The 15,025-nt window shown below is 45.4% G+C and overlaps 1 protein-coding gene across 1 annotated transcript in view; it reads right to left on the reverse strand.

The window, feature by feature from the left end:
• Positions 1 to 737, reverse strand: part of ATP8B (ATPase phospholipid transporting 8B) — a 209,078-nt gene extending 208,341 nt beyond the window's left edge. Inside the window, exon 1 of the mRNA XM_076203224.1 lies at positions 487 to 737. Coding sequence (XP_076059339.1) covers positions 487 to 538 — 52 coding nt within the window. The 5' untranslated portion in view covers positions 539 to 737. The remainder of the gene's footprint in view (positions 1 to 486) is intronic.
• Positions 738 to 15,025: the final 14,288 nt, after the last annotated feature.

Below are 15,025 nucleotides of genomic sequence, written 5' to 3' on the forward strand. Positions count from 1 at the left end.
ACAAGAAAAATCTTGATTACTTCTTTAACATACAAAGGAGGATCTTATTGAACTCAAAGAACTACTCTTCGCCCGACCTCTTGGCTTAAGCGGGCTAAGACTACAGTACTTTACTTTTTATAGTTCACTTGTGTATTAAGAATAAGCTTGACATGAGAAGTAACTAAGGCGTGCTCTAGATATCCTACTGGTGCACTAAGAGGCGTGTTCTAGACATCCTACTGGAGCACTAAGAAGCGTGCTCGAGACATCCTACTGGGGCAATAAGAAACGTGCTTTATACATCTTACTGGAGCACTAAGAAGCGTGCTCTAGACATCCTACTGGAGCACTAAGAAGCGTGCTCTAGACATCCTACTGGAGCACTAAGAAGCGTGCTCTAGACATCTTACTGGAGCACTAAGAAGCGTGCTCTAGACATCTTACTGGTGCATTAAGCATAAGCCCAAGACAGCAAACACGTGAGAGCTTCCGCCCCCAACTCACCCGGATGGAACAAGTCGGCTAAAACCAACCGGATCCAGCGTCGAACTTTCATGACGGGGCGGAGGAGCCGGGGGGGCTGCGGCGGCGGCGGCTGCGGCGGCGGGGACGGCGTCAGGGGCGGCCTGGGGCTCGACGCCCTCAGACGAGGTCGTCCTCTGAGACCCGACGGAACCCGTCGAGGAGAGGGAGGTGATGGAGATGGAGCAGGGAGCGTTAGTGTAGTAAGTCGTACACGTGGTGGATGATACCCGAACGGCCATCAGCGCAGGCCACAACGAAGTCCCTTGATGCGGCGGGATGCGCACGAGTCACGTCTGCGAGCCCAGCGTTCCTCTCCGACGGCGGAGGGCTACGCGAGGTCTCAAGGACGACCGCGAGGCTCCTCGGTCATGATTCCCTTTCCACGGTTTCCTCGTCTTCCTCGGTTTCTCGGTTTCCTTCGGTCAACGGTAATCGCGACGGTGAATCAGAGCTGCAGGAGCGTTGGCCATGGCCTCCTGGCGTCGGGGCCTCGGTTAGGTCACCGAGCAGAGTCGGGAAAGTCCTTCGAGTCCTGCATCGCCTCCTGAGTGAGGAGTGACCATTCCACCAAGTCCGTCAACCTTCCCCCCCCATCCTAGTCTCCGGTTTCGGGCGTCTTCCTCAAGATCTCCCGCCTCCTCCTCCTCCTCCTCCTCTTCGTTCTCTTCTCCCCTCTCCCGTTCTTCGCTCCGAAGTAGAAGTTCGAGTTTCGAACCGAGTTTTCTGTTTCTTCAGCTTCTTTCACTGACAACGCTAGTCACCATCGGCCCATACGAGAACTATCCGATTCTCTCCTAAATATATTTTCTTCGTTAGAGCTTTCGGCTTTTATGTTGACTTTCGGAAACAGCACTGCATAAGGTCTTCACCATATGTATTACTTAGGTCCCGGGCCATACGTAAACACACCACGAGAGATCTCAGTTTACGAACTTGCAGACACAATTAAACACGTTCCTCTTCCTAATTGTCCGAAAATGACGTCCGATTTGTGTGTTTTCATTCTGGTTTCTGATTTTATTCTTCCGAAGTTAACCCTTTCAATACTTCAATACCCTCAAGGTTTCCCCGTTCGGGAGTTTAACTATCTTATAGTATATTACAGTCACTGACATCCTTCGCTTCAGCTGAGGGAAGCCCTACTCAGCAAAGTGTTACCTAACGCTCTCGGCATTCAAAAGGATAAGTATCAGTTCTTAAAAGCGGCAAAATTTTCCTGGATTATCTCTCAGAGACACGGCCACTCATCACTATTTACAGTACGTCCCTTTGAAAACTTCAGCAGCCTGAAGTGTGACGTCAGAATAAGCACGGGCCTTCCTTGGGTCATAAAGGGGTGGCCTTCCTTTGTTCACTCGCACTATTCAGCCACTAGATGACTAAAGTCATAGAAAACGGTGAGACGTTCTTCATGCAGTGCTCACGTGGTTCCCCATGGTCATCACGCAGTGCTGGGTCTTCTGGCGACGTTGACACAGAAAAACCGAGACAACAGTATCAGCAAAGATACTGCAGCTGTTGACGAGACAATCGACTTCGAAATTAAAAAGGATGCAGGGGATTAATAACGATACAATTTTCATACGTCACGTTGACCCAAACCCACAAACTTTGGTATATAGAGTCGAACTTCCTCTTCTCGTACTCTCTTATGTATCCATCGTTATCACACTGGGCTTCCACGGACTTCATCAGCGTCGACCGTTAAGAGTTCGTTAGAGTAAAAACGACTTCAGTTACAATATTCTATTTTTCAAATCTCCAAATATCAAATCATATTTCCGTCATATAGCAAAGCTGAATGACGAACTAGGAGATTGTAAACCTGTACGAATGTTAGACATACTCTTGAAATGTTCTTAGAAAAGTCTACATTTCTGTGAACAAAGTCATATTCTAGTTACTCAAATGGAGGTTGGAGGTAGGATGTCGAAGGAAAAATAGCCCAGTGTGATAGTCCCTTTACCTCTGGGGTCTCGGTCGGTGAAGACCTCGTTTCGTACCTCGTCCGCTTCCCCTCCCACCTCGGCTTAACAAAATTGCCTGGCCTTTAGACAGAACAAAACCAATGAAGGAGTACCATTATCTAACCAGTGTTAAAACATGTTCAGATACATGTACCCAATATGATATATATATATATATATATATATATACATATATATATACATATATACATATATATATATATATATATGCAGAATCACCACAAGGAAAATAACAGAAATGAGACCGAGCGCTTTCGTCTATTCAGACATTTTCAAGGTACCTTGAAAATGTCTGAATAGACGAAAGCGCTCGGTATCCTTTCTGTTCTTTTCCTATTTCTTTTTTTGCATAATTAGAATCACGCATTCAAGTTATTTCTTCTGCATATATATATATATATATATATATATATATATATATATATATATATATATATATATATATATGTATATATATATAATATACATATATATATGAGAAAGGTAGAAAGAAAAAGCCACGGGACTGGATCCGATTCATGAGTTTCCATTCCTGACCGGTTTCGCTCTTAGCTTCTTCAGAGGAATGCGAAGAAGCTAAGAGCGAAACCGGTCAGGAATAAATCTCAAGATCCAGACCCAAGGCTTTCTCTTTCCACTTTTTTCAATCTGTCACAATGTTTCTATACATTATATATATATATATATAATATATATATATATATATATATATATATATAATTATATATATATATCGATAATTTTTATGACAGTTGCATGCAGGGATTTCGAACCCGCTATACACGGCTATCCGTAGATTACCTGTACGGTGCCCTAGACCACTACGCCACAGAGACTATAAAATCCTTGAAACCTGGAATCGAACTGATTCCCGAGGGAAGGAAGATCACTTATTTCTGCGATCCGAATTCCTGTTTTACTCAAGGACCAGCCCACCAGTGACATGGGGTAAGGACCAGGACGGACCCCTTGCACGCTTAACGCCATTGTAACCATGAGAATAATACGCTAATGGCAGCGACATCAAACCGATAATTTTTTATGACAGTTGCATGCAGGATTCGAACCCGCTATACACGGCTATCCGTAGATTACCTGTACGGTGCCCTAGACCACTACGCCACAGAGACTATAAAATCCTTGAAACCTGGAATCGAACTGATTCCCGAGGGAAGGAAGATCACTTATTTCTGCGATCCGAATTCCGGTTTTACTCAAGGACCAGCCCACCAGTGACATGGGGTAAGGACCAGGACGGACCCCTTGCAAGCTTAACGCCATTGTAACCATGAGAATAATACGCTAATGGCAGCGACATCAAACCGATAATTTTTATGACAGTTGCATGCAGGATTCGAACCCGCTATACACGGCTATCCGTAGATTACCTGTACGGTGCCCTAGACCACTACGCCACAGAGACTATAAAATCCTTGAAACCTGGAATCGAACTGATTCCCGAGGGAAGGAAGATCACTTATTTCTGCGACCCGAATTCCTGTTTTACTCAAGGACCAGCCCACCAGTGACATGGGGTAAGGACCAGGACGGACCCCTTGCACGCTTAACGCCATTGTAACCATGAGAATAATACGCTAATGGCAACGCCATCAAACCGATAATTTTCATGACAGTTGCATGCAGGATTCGAACCCGCTATACACGGCTATCCGTAGATTACCTGTACAGTGCCCTAGACCACTACGCCACAGAGACTATAAATTCCTTGAAACCTGGAATCGAACTGATTCCCGAGGTAAGGAAGATCACTTATTTCTGCGATCCGAATTCCTGTTTTACTCAAGGACCAGCCCACCAGTGACATGGAGTAAGGACCAGGACGGACCCCTTGCACGCTTAACGCCATTGTAACCATGAGAATAATACGCTAATGGCAGCGACATCAAACCGATAATGTTTATGACAGTTGCATGCAGGATTCGAACCCGCTATACACGGCTATCCGTAGATTACCTGTGGCGTAGTGGTCTAGGGCACCGTACAGGTAATCTACGGATAGCCGTGTATAGCGGGTTCGAATCCTGCATGCAACTGTCATAAAAATTATCGGTTTGATGTCGCTGCCATTAGCGTATTATTCTCATGGTTACAATGGCGTTAAGCGTGCAAGGGGTCCGTCCTGGTCCTTACCCCATGTCACTGGTGGGCTGGTCCTTGAGTAAAACAGGAATTCGGGTCGCAGAAATAAGTGATCTTCCTTTCCTCGGGAATCAGTTCGATTCCAGGTTTCAAGGATTTTATAGTCTCTGTGGCGTAGTGGTCTAGGGCACCGTACAGGTAATCTACGGATAGCCGTGTATAGCGGGTTCGAATCCTACATGCAACTGTCATAAAAATTATCGGTTTGATGTCGCTGCCATTAGCGTATTATTCTCATGGTTACAATGGCATTAAGCGTGCAAGGGGTCCGTCCTGGTCCTTACCCCATGTCACTGGTGGGCTGGTCCTTGAGTAAAACGGAATTCGGATCGCAGAAATAAGTGATCTTCCTTCCCTCGGGAATCAGTTCGATTCCAGGTTTCAAGGATTTTATAGTCTCTGTGGCGTAGTGGTCTAGGGCACCGTACAGGTAATCTACGGATAGCCGTGTATAGCGGGTTCGAATCCTGCATGCAACTGTCATAAACATTATCGGTTTGATGTCGCTGCCATTAGCGTATTATTCTCATGGTTACAATGGCGTTAAGCGTGCAAGGGGTCCGTCCTGGTCCTTACCCCATGTCACTGGTGGGCTGGTCCTTGAGTAAAGCAGGAATTCGGGTCGCAGAAATAAGTGATCTTCCTTCCCTCGGGAATCAGTTCGATTCCAGGTTTCAAGGATTTTATAGTCTCTGTGGCGTAGTGGTCTAGGGCACCGTACAGGTAATGTACGGATAGCCGTGTATAGCGGGTTCGAATCCTGCATGCAACTGTCATAAAAATTATCGGTTTGATGTCGCTGCCATTAGTGTATTATTCTCATATATATATATATATAATATATATATATATATATATATATATATATATATATATTTATTGAAGTCAAATGCCCCACTAGATTTGACTTTTAAGATTTAAGTTATCCAATTTCAAGATTATCTTTTTATTCTCATTGTTCAAAGTTTGAACATAGTCATTCATGATTTTAGTATCATTGAACAGAGGTGTAGTAATAGGCGTTCATGAATGCCAACTGTTACACAGAACAGAATTTCAATAACAGTTGTCATTCATCATCGCCTATTACTAAACCTTCATTGCAAGATACTGAAATCATGAATGACTATGTTCAAACTCTGAACAATGAGAATAAAAGGATCTTAAAATTGAAGAATTTAAATCTAAAATAGTCAAAGAAATTGTCGCGGTTGACTTCAATAAAAATAGTCTAAGAGAGAATCTGTGCCCAAGGAGTATATATATATATATATATATATATATATATATATATATATATATATATATATATATATATATATATATATATATATATATATATATATTACACACAAACCTACCCTATTTATTTCAAACTGGCACTAGTTTTCTCTAGTTCCTATTGTAGTATTGTGATGAGATTTAACCCAAGGAGGTGCTTCACTGCGGTCGAAACAGTCACCTTGGGCTCATGTGCTCGGACAGCCTAGGCAAGTAGCAGTCACAGGTGGCTGTTGATGGATTCAAGGGGGCGGGGAAAGGGGGGAAAGGGAGTGGGATGAGGATGAGGGATGAGGAGGGTAAGGAGATAGAGAGAGGTGGATTGGGAGGAGAAGGAGGGGCAGAAGGAGGGGAGGGAGGGGGAGAGAGGGAGGGAGGGGAAGAGAGAGGGGAGAGGGAGAGGGAGGGGAGAGGGAGAGGGAGGGGGAGAGGAGGATGTGGTGAGGGAAGAGAGGGACATGGGGGGTAGGAAGAGTGCGGGGGGGGAGGGGAAGGTATGGCATTTATCTCAATTCTCTGTGTGGTGTGTATTTCCCCCCCCTCACCCCCCAAGAAATTCTTACCCGAACAACAAACCCAAATTCTGTGGAGCATTGGTTTCGATCTCTTTTTACAGTGATTGCCACCTGCCACACCTAAACCATCTCACAAAATCACAAAATAATTGAATGAATAAAAATAACAAATATGATCAGTTTTAATTTTACGAACTCCCCCTATCAGGTGGGTAGAACGGTGCCCCTCACAAAGGACTTACTAGCGTAGAATTTAACGAACTATGCCCTTGGTCCAACTCGTTGGCGTAAGGGTTCCAACTACCGTCACCTCGACCTCCGCCGCAAACAGCGACGCTCTAACCCGCTCGGCCAGCGAACATCGAATAATGAAAAAAAAAAAAAAAAAAAAAGCATATGGACACGGGTCGACAAGTCACGTGACCGAACCATCAAGCATAACCAGGTGCGACCATGACTCTCTCTCTCTCTCAAAGCAAGCTCGGGAAGCCATATTCGCGTTTGCTGCACACTCACTCTGGCGCCGGTCGTTGGCACCAACACTAGCCCTCCTCCCCACGGACAATCATGTAGTGTATTTTATATATATTTATATATATATATATATATATATATATATGTATATATACATATATATATACATGTATATATAATAAATGTATATATATATATATATATATATATATGTATTATATATATATATATTTATATATATATATATGTCAAAGGGCCCTTTCCCCCATATAATGGGGCTGGCCCAACTCTTCACCCACCCTTCATCCATTCCCCACCCTTACTTCTCTCTTATCTTACCTCCTTATGGATGACGGGTCATCCCTGTCCCCTCCCACTGCCCAGGTCAGACGCAATGCACCAAGACAACAATAACAAAATTAAAATAATAAAAAATATTCATGACGACAAAGAATAATAAATAAACAAGTTAGAAAAAATAAAAAACTTCCTCTTCCTGCTCGATTTGGAATCACATTTGCATGATCAAGGACTCCTAGACTAAATCGACAAAAATTCTAATTCCACAGCTGAATGATTAATGTCTTGTTTCTGTTCAGGGCTGCGTGCAACACGTGTTTCTTGATCAAATATGAATGTCATCAATCATATAATGCCTACTCCAATCCCGCCATCCACCCTCCCTTCCCCTCTCCTCCACTTCCCCCTCTGTCCTCTACCACCCCAAACGCATCACAATATATAGATCACATCGAGGCTTTTCGGCTTTGGAAGTCTCCTCGTATTGTAATCACATTTTGTCTCCGATTACCAGTGCTTCTATCCTTGGAGACAATATCGTATTGAAGAGGTAGAGTCACAGTTGTGAACAGAAGAACATAAGAATGGAGGAGATTGCAAAAGACCATATGGTTTACACTGAGGACTCATCTCTGTCCATAAAGATACCTCATCTCTTAAAACAACCGATATTTTCAGCGCTCATTACATGACTCCTACGTCTATTCCAATCGCTGACCACTCTGTTGGTAAACCAGTTCTTATGTATTTCCTTGATAAAACTTAATATGGTTGAAAATATTCATGGATGGGGAAAACATTGAAGGTAAAATATAAATAAAAAACATTTTTCTTTTTTTTCTTTTTTCTTTTGAGTTGAGATTAGTTTCTTGTCATAAAAGAGGCTTGCGTGACTTAGGGCCGTAGGGGTGTCACAAGTCCCTAATTTGATTGACTCTATAATACCTGTGCTCGCCATGTATTACTTAGTCCCGGGTTCGATCCCGGAGAGTGCTCAGGACACGTTGGAATGAGGAAATGCAAGAATGAAAACAAAATGTTGAACAAAATGGATGAATAAACAAATAAACAAAATAGAAATTAAATATAAATCAAACAAAAGTAAATAGATGAAAAAAGAATCAAGATATTGGGGACTACACACTGCCCTGGCAGTAACGAGTTACTTGGGATTAGGTCTGGTCTTCTTGAAAAGACAGACGGGGTGCAGTAGGGCATATTTCTTGATAAACAGATTATCATTTATCATTATGTCAACTATTAATACCATTTTTATTATTAATATTATTACAAACACACACACATACATACATAAATACACACACACACATGCACGTACACAACTTATGTATACATAAAGACAGCCACTTCGGGTTCACCGCCAATTGCATACCCGGAAAAGCTCGATCCCAAGAAGCGGAGGGGACGTGAGAGAGGGAGGAGGAGGAGGAGGAGGGAGGTGGAGTCGGGTTCTGGAATTCGCTTTGAGACAAAAACTTTTTCTCGACATAATCAGACGTGAATTTGTGTGAGACAGAGATTAGAATAATACACAAGATTGTTTAAAGTAAAACAAATCAAAATATACGAAACAACACTCGTGTCAATAGGGGAAAGTGTACAGGTAACGAAAATTGCATGAACATTTGAATACGTAACAAATATACATAAGAGAACGAGGAGGAAAAAAAAATCGACAACATGAAATGTCGTCAACAAGAAACCCCACAAATAGAAGAAAATAGTTCAGGTAAATGTTCCCCGAGTACACACACAAACCATACGATGAAAGTTTACAAAATGCATAAAACAATACAATATAAACGGTAAGAAAGAAAAAAGTCAAAACAATACGACAATATACAACTCACTTCTTACGAAAGTTTAAGAAATAACAAAGCAACATGATGATGATGACGACATGGTTTAACGTCACAAACTCCCCACCTCCCCCCGGCCAATCGGAAGGCTAGATCGGTGCTCTTTACAAAGAACTTTGTAGTGTGGAATTTAACGAACCATGCCCTTGGTTCAACTTCGCCGGTGGCAAGGTATGAACTATAATCCCTTCAACCTTCGCTGCAAGTAACGACGCTCTAATTCACTCGGCCAGCTAACTTCCAAAGCAACAGGAATTACAGAAATAATGCACAAGTCAAAGGACACGATAGTATGCAAGACATTTCCTACCACATAGTGAATAACAGGAAAGACGCCAGACACGCCTTTGTCAAGAAGAAAAGTGAACAAATAAAGCTCAGTTGGAACGGTACGGAAAAAAAACTACCATCCTGTGACTTTGACAAAACAGACTTAATGTCCTTTTTACAGAGTTTGATGCGTCTTTTCTCTACAAGAAACTGTATAATAACGTGGACTAAATACTACACAAAAAGCATAAATCCCTTTGCAACAATCTTTGGATTTTTATACTCAAAAACATGACGAGGTTAAGAAGATTTCAGGATGTGCGTGTCGAGTACATCATAAAGGTCCTTTGGCCGGTCCTCAATTCATCGACGCTGCCAAAATAGCCCCCCCCCCCTTTTTTTTTAAGTTGTTACCCTACTAAACTGATTAAACTCCCTCTAACCCTATCACTAATTCTGACGACTTTTGCTTGTGAATTGGCTACAGCCTAGACCCTTCCGTGCCGTGTTGTGCTTTTCCTTTAACTCCTGCCGCCGCCGAGCGTCTTCACATTCACCCCAGGGGTCCTCAGACTCTCTTCCCCGAAGACTCCGAGAGTCTCTTGCCCCCGGGGGACCTGAGAGTCTCTTCCCCAGACTCCCTCGGAGCACCCGAGAGTCCGTTCCCTACGGGGAGCCTGGAAGTCTCTTCCCTAGGGGACCCCGAAAGTATCTTCCTCCGGGGGACCCGAGTCTATTCCCCCGGGGGACCCGAGTCTATACCCAAGGGGACCCGAGTCTATTCCCCCGGGGGAACCCGAGTCTATTCCCCCGGGGGACCCGAGTCTATCCCCCCGGGGGGACCGAGTCTATTCCCCCGGGGACCCAAGTCTATTCCCCCGGGGGATATATTATCTTCCCCGGGGGCCCTAATAGTCTCTTCCCACGGGGCGCCTAAGAGTCTCTTTCCCGGGGGGGGGGGGCTAAGAATCTTTTCCCCACTGGAGAACCAGAAAGTCTGTTCCCCGGATGTCCAGAGAGTATTCCCCCAGGGGGACCGACAGCCTCTTCCTCCGTGAAGGCCATAAGTCTCTTCACCGGGGGGCCTGACAGCCTCTTCCCCCGAGGGACCTGAGAGTCTCTTCCCTCTGGGATACATGAGCTTCTCTTCCTCTGGGGGGACCTGAGCTTCTCTCCCTCGGGGGGCCTGAGCTTCTCTTCCCCGGGGGGACATGAGCTTCTCTTCCCCGGGGGGACATGAGCTTCTCTTCCCCGGGGGGACATGAGAGTCTCTTTCCCGCTAGGACCTGATATTCTCTTCCCACGGGGGATCTGAATATCTTCCCCTTTGGGGCCCTTGGAGTCTCTTACCTCCCGCTGGCACCTAAGAATCACTTCATCACCCCACCTCACCCCGAGTCCCTAGGAGTCTCTTCCCCCCAGGGGAACCTGGAAGTATATTCTCCCAGGGGACCCGAATCTCTTCTCCAGGGTCACTAAGAGTCTCTTCGACTCGGGGGACCAAAGTGTCTCTTCCCCCGAAGACCCCCAGGGTCTCTTCTCTTCCCGGGGTCCTCAGAGTCTCTATCCCCGTGGACCCCCATAATCTTTTCCCTAACCGGGGCCCTCAGGGGGCCCTAAGACTCTCCCACGGGGTTTTTTCACCCGGGGGACATAGGACCCTCTCCCCCCCCCGGGACCCTCAGGGATTCTTCCCCCAGGGGCACTAATGCTCTCCCCCGAGGACACAAAGACTCTTTTTCCCCCCAGGGCCCTCAGGGTTTCTTCACCCAGGGGACCCTAAGACTCTCCCCCCTGGGGCCCTCAGGTTTTCTTCCCACCGGGGACCCTAAGACTCTCTTTCCCCCCGGGGCACTCAGGGTTTCTTCACCCAGGGGACCCTAAGACTCTCCCCCCTGGGGCCCTCATGTGTTCTTCCCCCCGGGGAACCTAAGACTCTCTTTCCCCCCGGGGCCCTCAGGGTTTCTTCCCCCGGGGACCCTAAAACTCTCTTTCCCCCCAGGAACGCCAAGACACTCTTTCCCCGGTGGGCCGGTCTTCCATGGCACCACGGTCCACCTTGGACGCGCTCATTACTGCCCAAAGACATATCGACGTAATTACGCCTGCGGAGCTCGACGTAATAATCTTTGGGTAATCTATTAATACGGACGAGTGGAGCTAATTCCGGCTCCTCGTCTATGGAGGTCATAAAAACTTGATCATGGGAGGCCAAGGACGCCCCGGACGGACACGGGATGAAGGAAGGAAGGAGGGAAGGAAATCAAAGGTTTAATCAAGATTGGATTAATTTCATGAAACGGTAATGAAGCCGATCAAGAAGGAGAGTCACCTCGCCCTCCCCCGCGCATACACACTGACTGAGAGAGAGAGGGGGAGAGGGGGAGAGAGGGAGAGGGAGAGAGGGAGGGAGGGAGAGAGAGAGAGAGAGAGAGAGAGAGAGAGAGAGAGAGAGAGAGAGAGAGAGAGAGAGAGAGAGAGAGAGAGTACAACGAACGACCCGCATCCAGTAGTCTTATCCTTCTCCTCCCGGCCATGTCAAAACGTGATTCTGGTGTGTGTGTGAGAGAGAGAGAGAGAGAGAGAGAGTAGAGAGAAGAGAGGGGGAAGAGAGAGGGAAGAGAGAGGAGAGAGAAAGAAAGAGAAAAGAGAGGAGACAAGTGAGAGGAGAGTGAGGAGAGGAGAGAAAGGAGAGACAGAGGGGACAGAAAGAGAGAGAGAGAGAGAGAGAGAGAGAGAGAGAGAGAGAGAGAGAGAGAGAGAGAGAGAGAGAGAGAGAGAGAGAATGATAAAAAGGGAATCCCTAGTCCCGTCGCTCCGCTCTATTTAGTCATTTTTTACGATACCCAGGGGACACCTTGATGCCATTCTTATCCCCTCACCACATGGTGATTAAAAACTCAATTAAACTAAATTTAATTTAAAAGTCCCTTTATTCTGTATTACTGACTGTTTATAGAAGCCAGCAGACGGCTCTAGGAGGGCGTAGGTAACCCACACTCTTGTGCAGAGCAGAAACCCCCAATATGGCCAGCTTAATGACTCTAAAATATTTCCTAACATCTCATAAATCTTTGACAGGTTCACATGCATAGCCTGGAACCAACACACGAGGTATACACCCCCTCTCCCCCACCCACCTCCCACACAGCTCAACAAAGACAAATGACTACTGATAAGCAGTATACAGACAAACAGACACACTGACCCATCACCCAGGACTGCCCATGGGAGCCAGGCTGAGAGCAATTTCTCTCGGTGGGTGAGGGTGAGGTGTGGAGTTGTATACCATGCCCTCCCTGAGCACATCTGGTAATTACACGTTGTTACAGCACGCAGGCTATACGCACACGCACGTACATGGGTTCACGTTTCCTGCCTACGCACACGCACGCACGCACGCACGCACAGGCACGTAACCTGTAAATAAGGCCAACAGCTTCAGGGGGCTATTATCCAAGCGGGTACATAAAAAGTTACATACACATGTGCGTGTGTCCGAGTATTACCGGGAAGAACATACCATAAGTTAAATGGAGGAGACTGCAAGAGACCATAGGGCCTACACTAGGCAGTTCCATGTCCATGACCACCTGCCATCCATGTTCATAAAGTTATCAAATCTTCTCTTAAACGACCAATTGTTTTAACGCTCGCTATATGGTTACTAAGTCTATTCCATTGGTTAACTACTCTGCTGGTAAACCAGTTCTTACCTATTTACTTCTTAAACCTAAATTTGTCCAAACTCAAATCCAATACGATAGTGTCAGCTGGTTTACGAGGAATTAATAAACAAAAAAATAGCCGTTCCAGTTTTTTACCTTTTGAAGAATAATGGTTCCATGTAAGAAAAGAAAAAATATAGATATGAAATGGTTATGTTATGTTAGGTCAGTGGTTCCCAAACTTTTTTTGGCCGCGACCTAAATCCAGATCTGGTAAAGATGTGGCGACCCAAGCATCAAAAAGCAATTTCGAAAGTCTTCTTTTATTGAAAACACAAGTGTAGGGAAGCTTTTGATCGATTTTTTTTTTCTAACAAGGTCTCGCGACCCATACTTGAACACTTCGCGACGGTCGCGACCCATAGTTTGGGAATCGCTGGGTTAGGTAGACCTTTTGAGCAACAAGAGTCCAAATTTTGCCCTTTTGAAGGATAGGGACCCAAAATCAAACGGGTCCCCCAATTCTTCAAAAGCTCCAAAGCACGACAACCGGAGACCAATGAATCCGTAAACACGCCAGGTATTGAATATTTGACGAAACATGAATACAAATAAACAAATAAAACAATTAATCAGAGTAAATAGATGCAGGCGTAAACATTCCATGCCACAGGCGAGCTGGTTCCAACCCCGTCTTCCAGCACGAGTACCCAAGTTCGAATCCTGCAAGTAGTGACTGCCACCAGCTCTAGCACTCCGACCACATGTGTGTGGAAGGGGACCGGGGGCGGCTTCGGCCGCAGCCAAGCAACCTCCAGCTTGAGCTCTTTAGCATTAAAACTTCAAACCATTCTAGCGGTAGAAGCTTCGCACGAAGCCATAAAACTTCGAACTGGATATGCGATCGCCTCTGGACGAAGTTGCTCGGCTGAGTCCTTGAAGCTCACACTGTAGGTCAGGGATTCTTAACCAGGGGATACATTTGTGGTGAACAACCCCCCCCCCCACATGTGCTTCTACGCGATATTTTGGCTTATAGTATCGCCGCTGCAGAAATGGGATGGACAAGGAATGGATATGTGGTGTAGAAACAGCTGGCCTTCGGCCTTGTATTACTATTGTGTAGTCTAAGTCCATATTACGCCTGTACTACAGGCATTTGTATCCTCATGAAAACACAACCTTGGCCCTGCCGGAGCCATGTTCCCGCGAGGCTGAGTCCTTCGCTACTTTTCGGTACATTTACCCCTTGGGGGGTGAAACATGACGTGACAAGGGGGGGGAGGGTAAATAACTGATGTACCTGATAGTTGAATAATAATTGAATTGAACTTAATTTTGTAATATGTGTATGTACGAAAGGAGAGAATGCTGTGTGTGTGTGTGTGTGTGTGTGTGTGTGTGTGTGTGTGTGTGTGTGTGTGTGTGTGTGTGTGTGTGCACGCAAAGGGAGTGTTTTATTTTGTCCTTTATGATAATTTTTTGTATAGAAGTAACAAGGAGCGGAGGTAAAAAGAGATATACATCAAACAGAAGGGGTTAACGATGGAGGGAATATTCCTTCTTCTACGCCTTTTGCAGAGCGCCAAGATGTCTAAATGTGGCGGCACACTGGGCATGTCTCGCTAGCATGCTACTTGCTTTTGCTACTTCGTTTGAGTACAAACGACTTCGGTGACGATCTTTTGTTTATAAAATTTCCAAATGTCAAATTACTCTTGCGTCACATAGCGAGGCGCTGAAGGACGAACTACGAGAAGTTAAACCTAGAATACGAATGTTAAGACACACATTGTTGAGATGCTCTTACGGAAGTCAAGAATATCGTAACCGAGGTCTTTCCTATTCAAACGAAGAAGCAAAAGCAAGTAGCATGCTAGCCTAGTGTGCCGCCACCTCAAGTCATCAATGAGGTTCAAGCGAACAAATTAAGATATGTTGAAGTCATGGCGCAATTCCCGCTTACAAAAAACGCAAATGCT

Source organism: Oratosquilla oratoria, chromosome 19, assembly GCF_046742065.1.
Source record: "Oratosquilla oratoria isolate Oo_2021 chromosome 19, ASM4674206v1, whole genome shotgun sequence".
Classification (NCBI taxonomy): Eukaryota; Metazoa; Arthropoda; class Malacostraca; order Stomatopoda; family Squillidae; genus Oratosquilla; species Oratosquilla oratoria.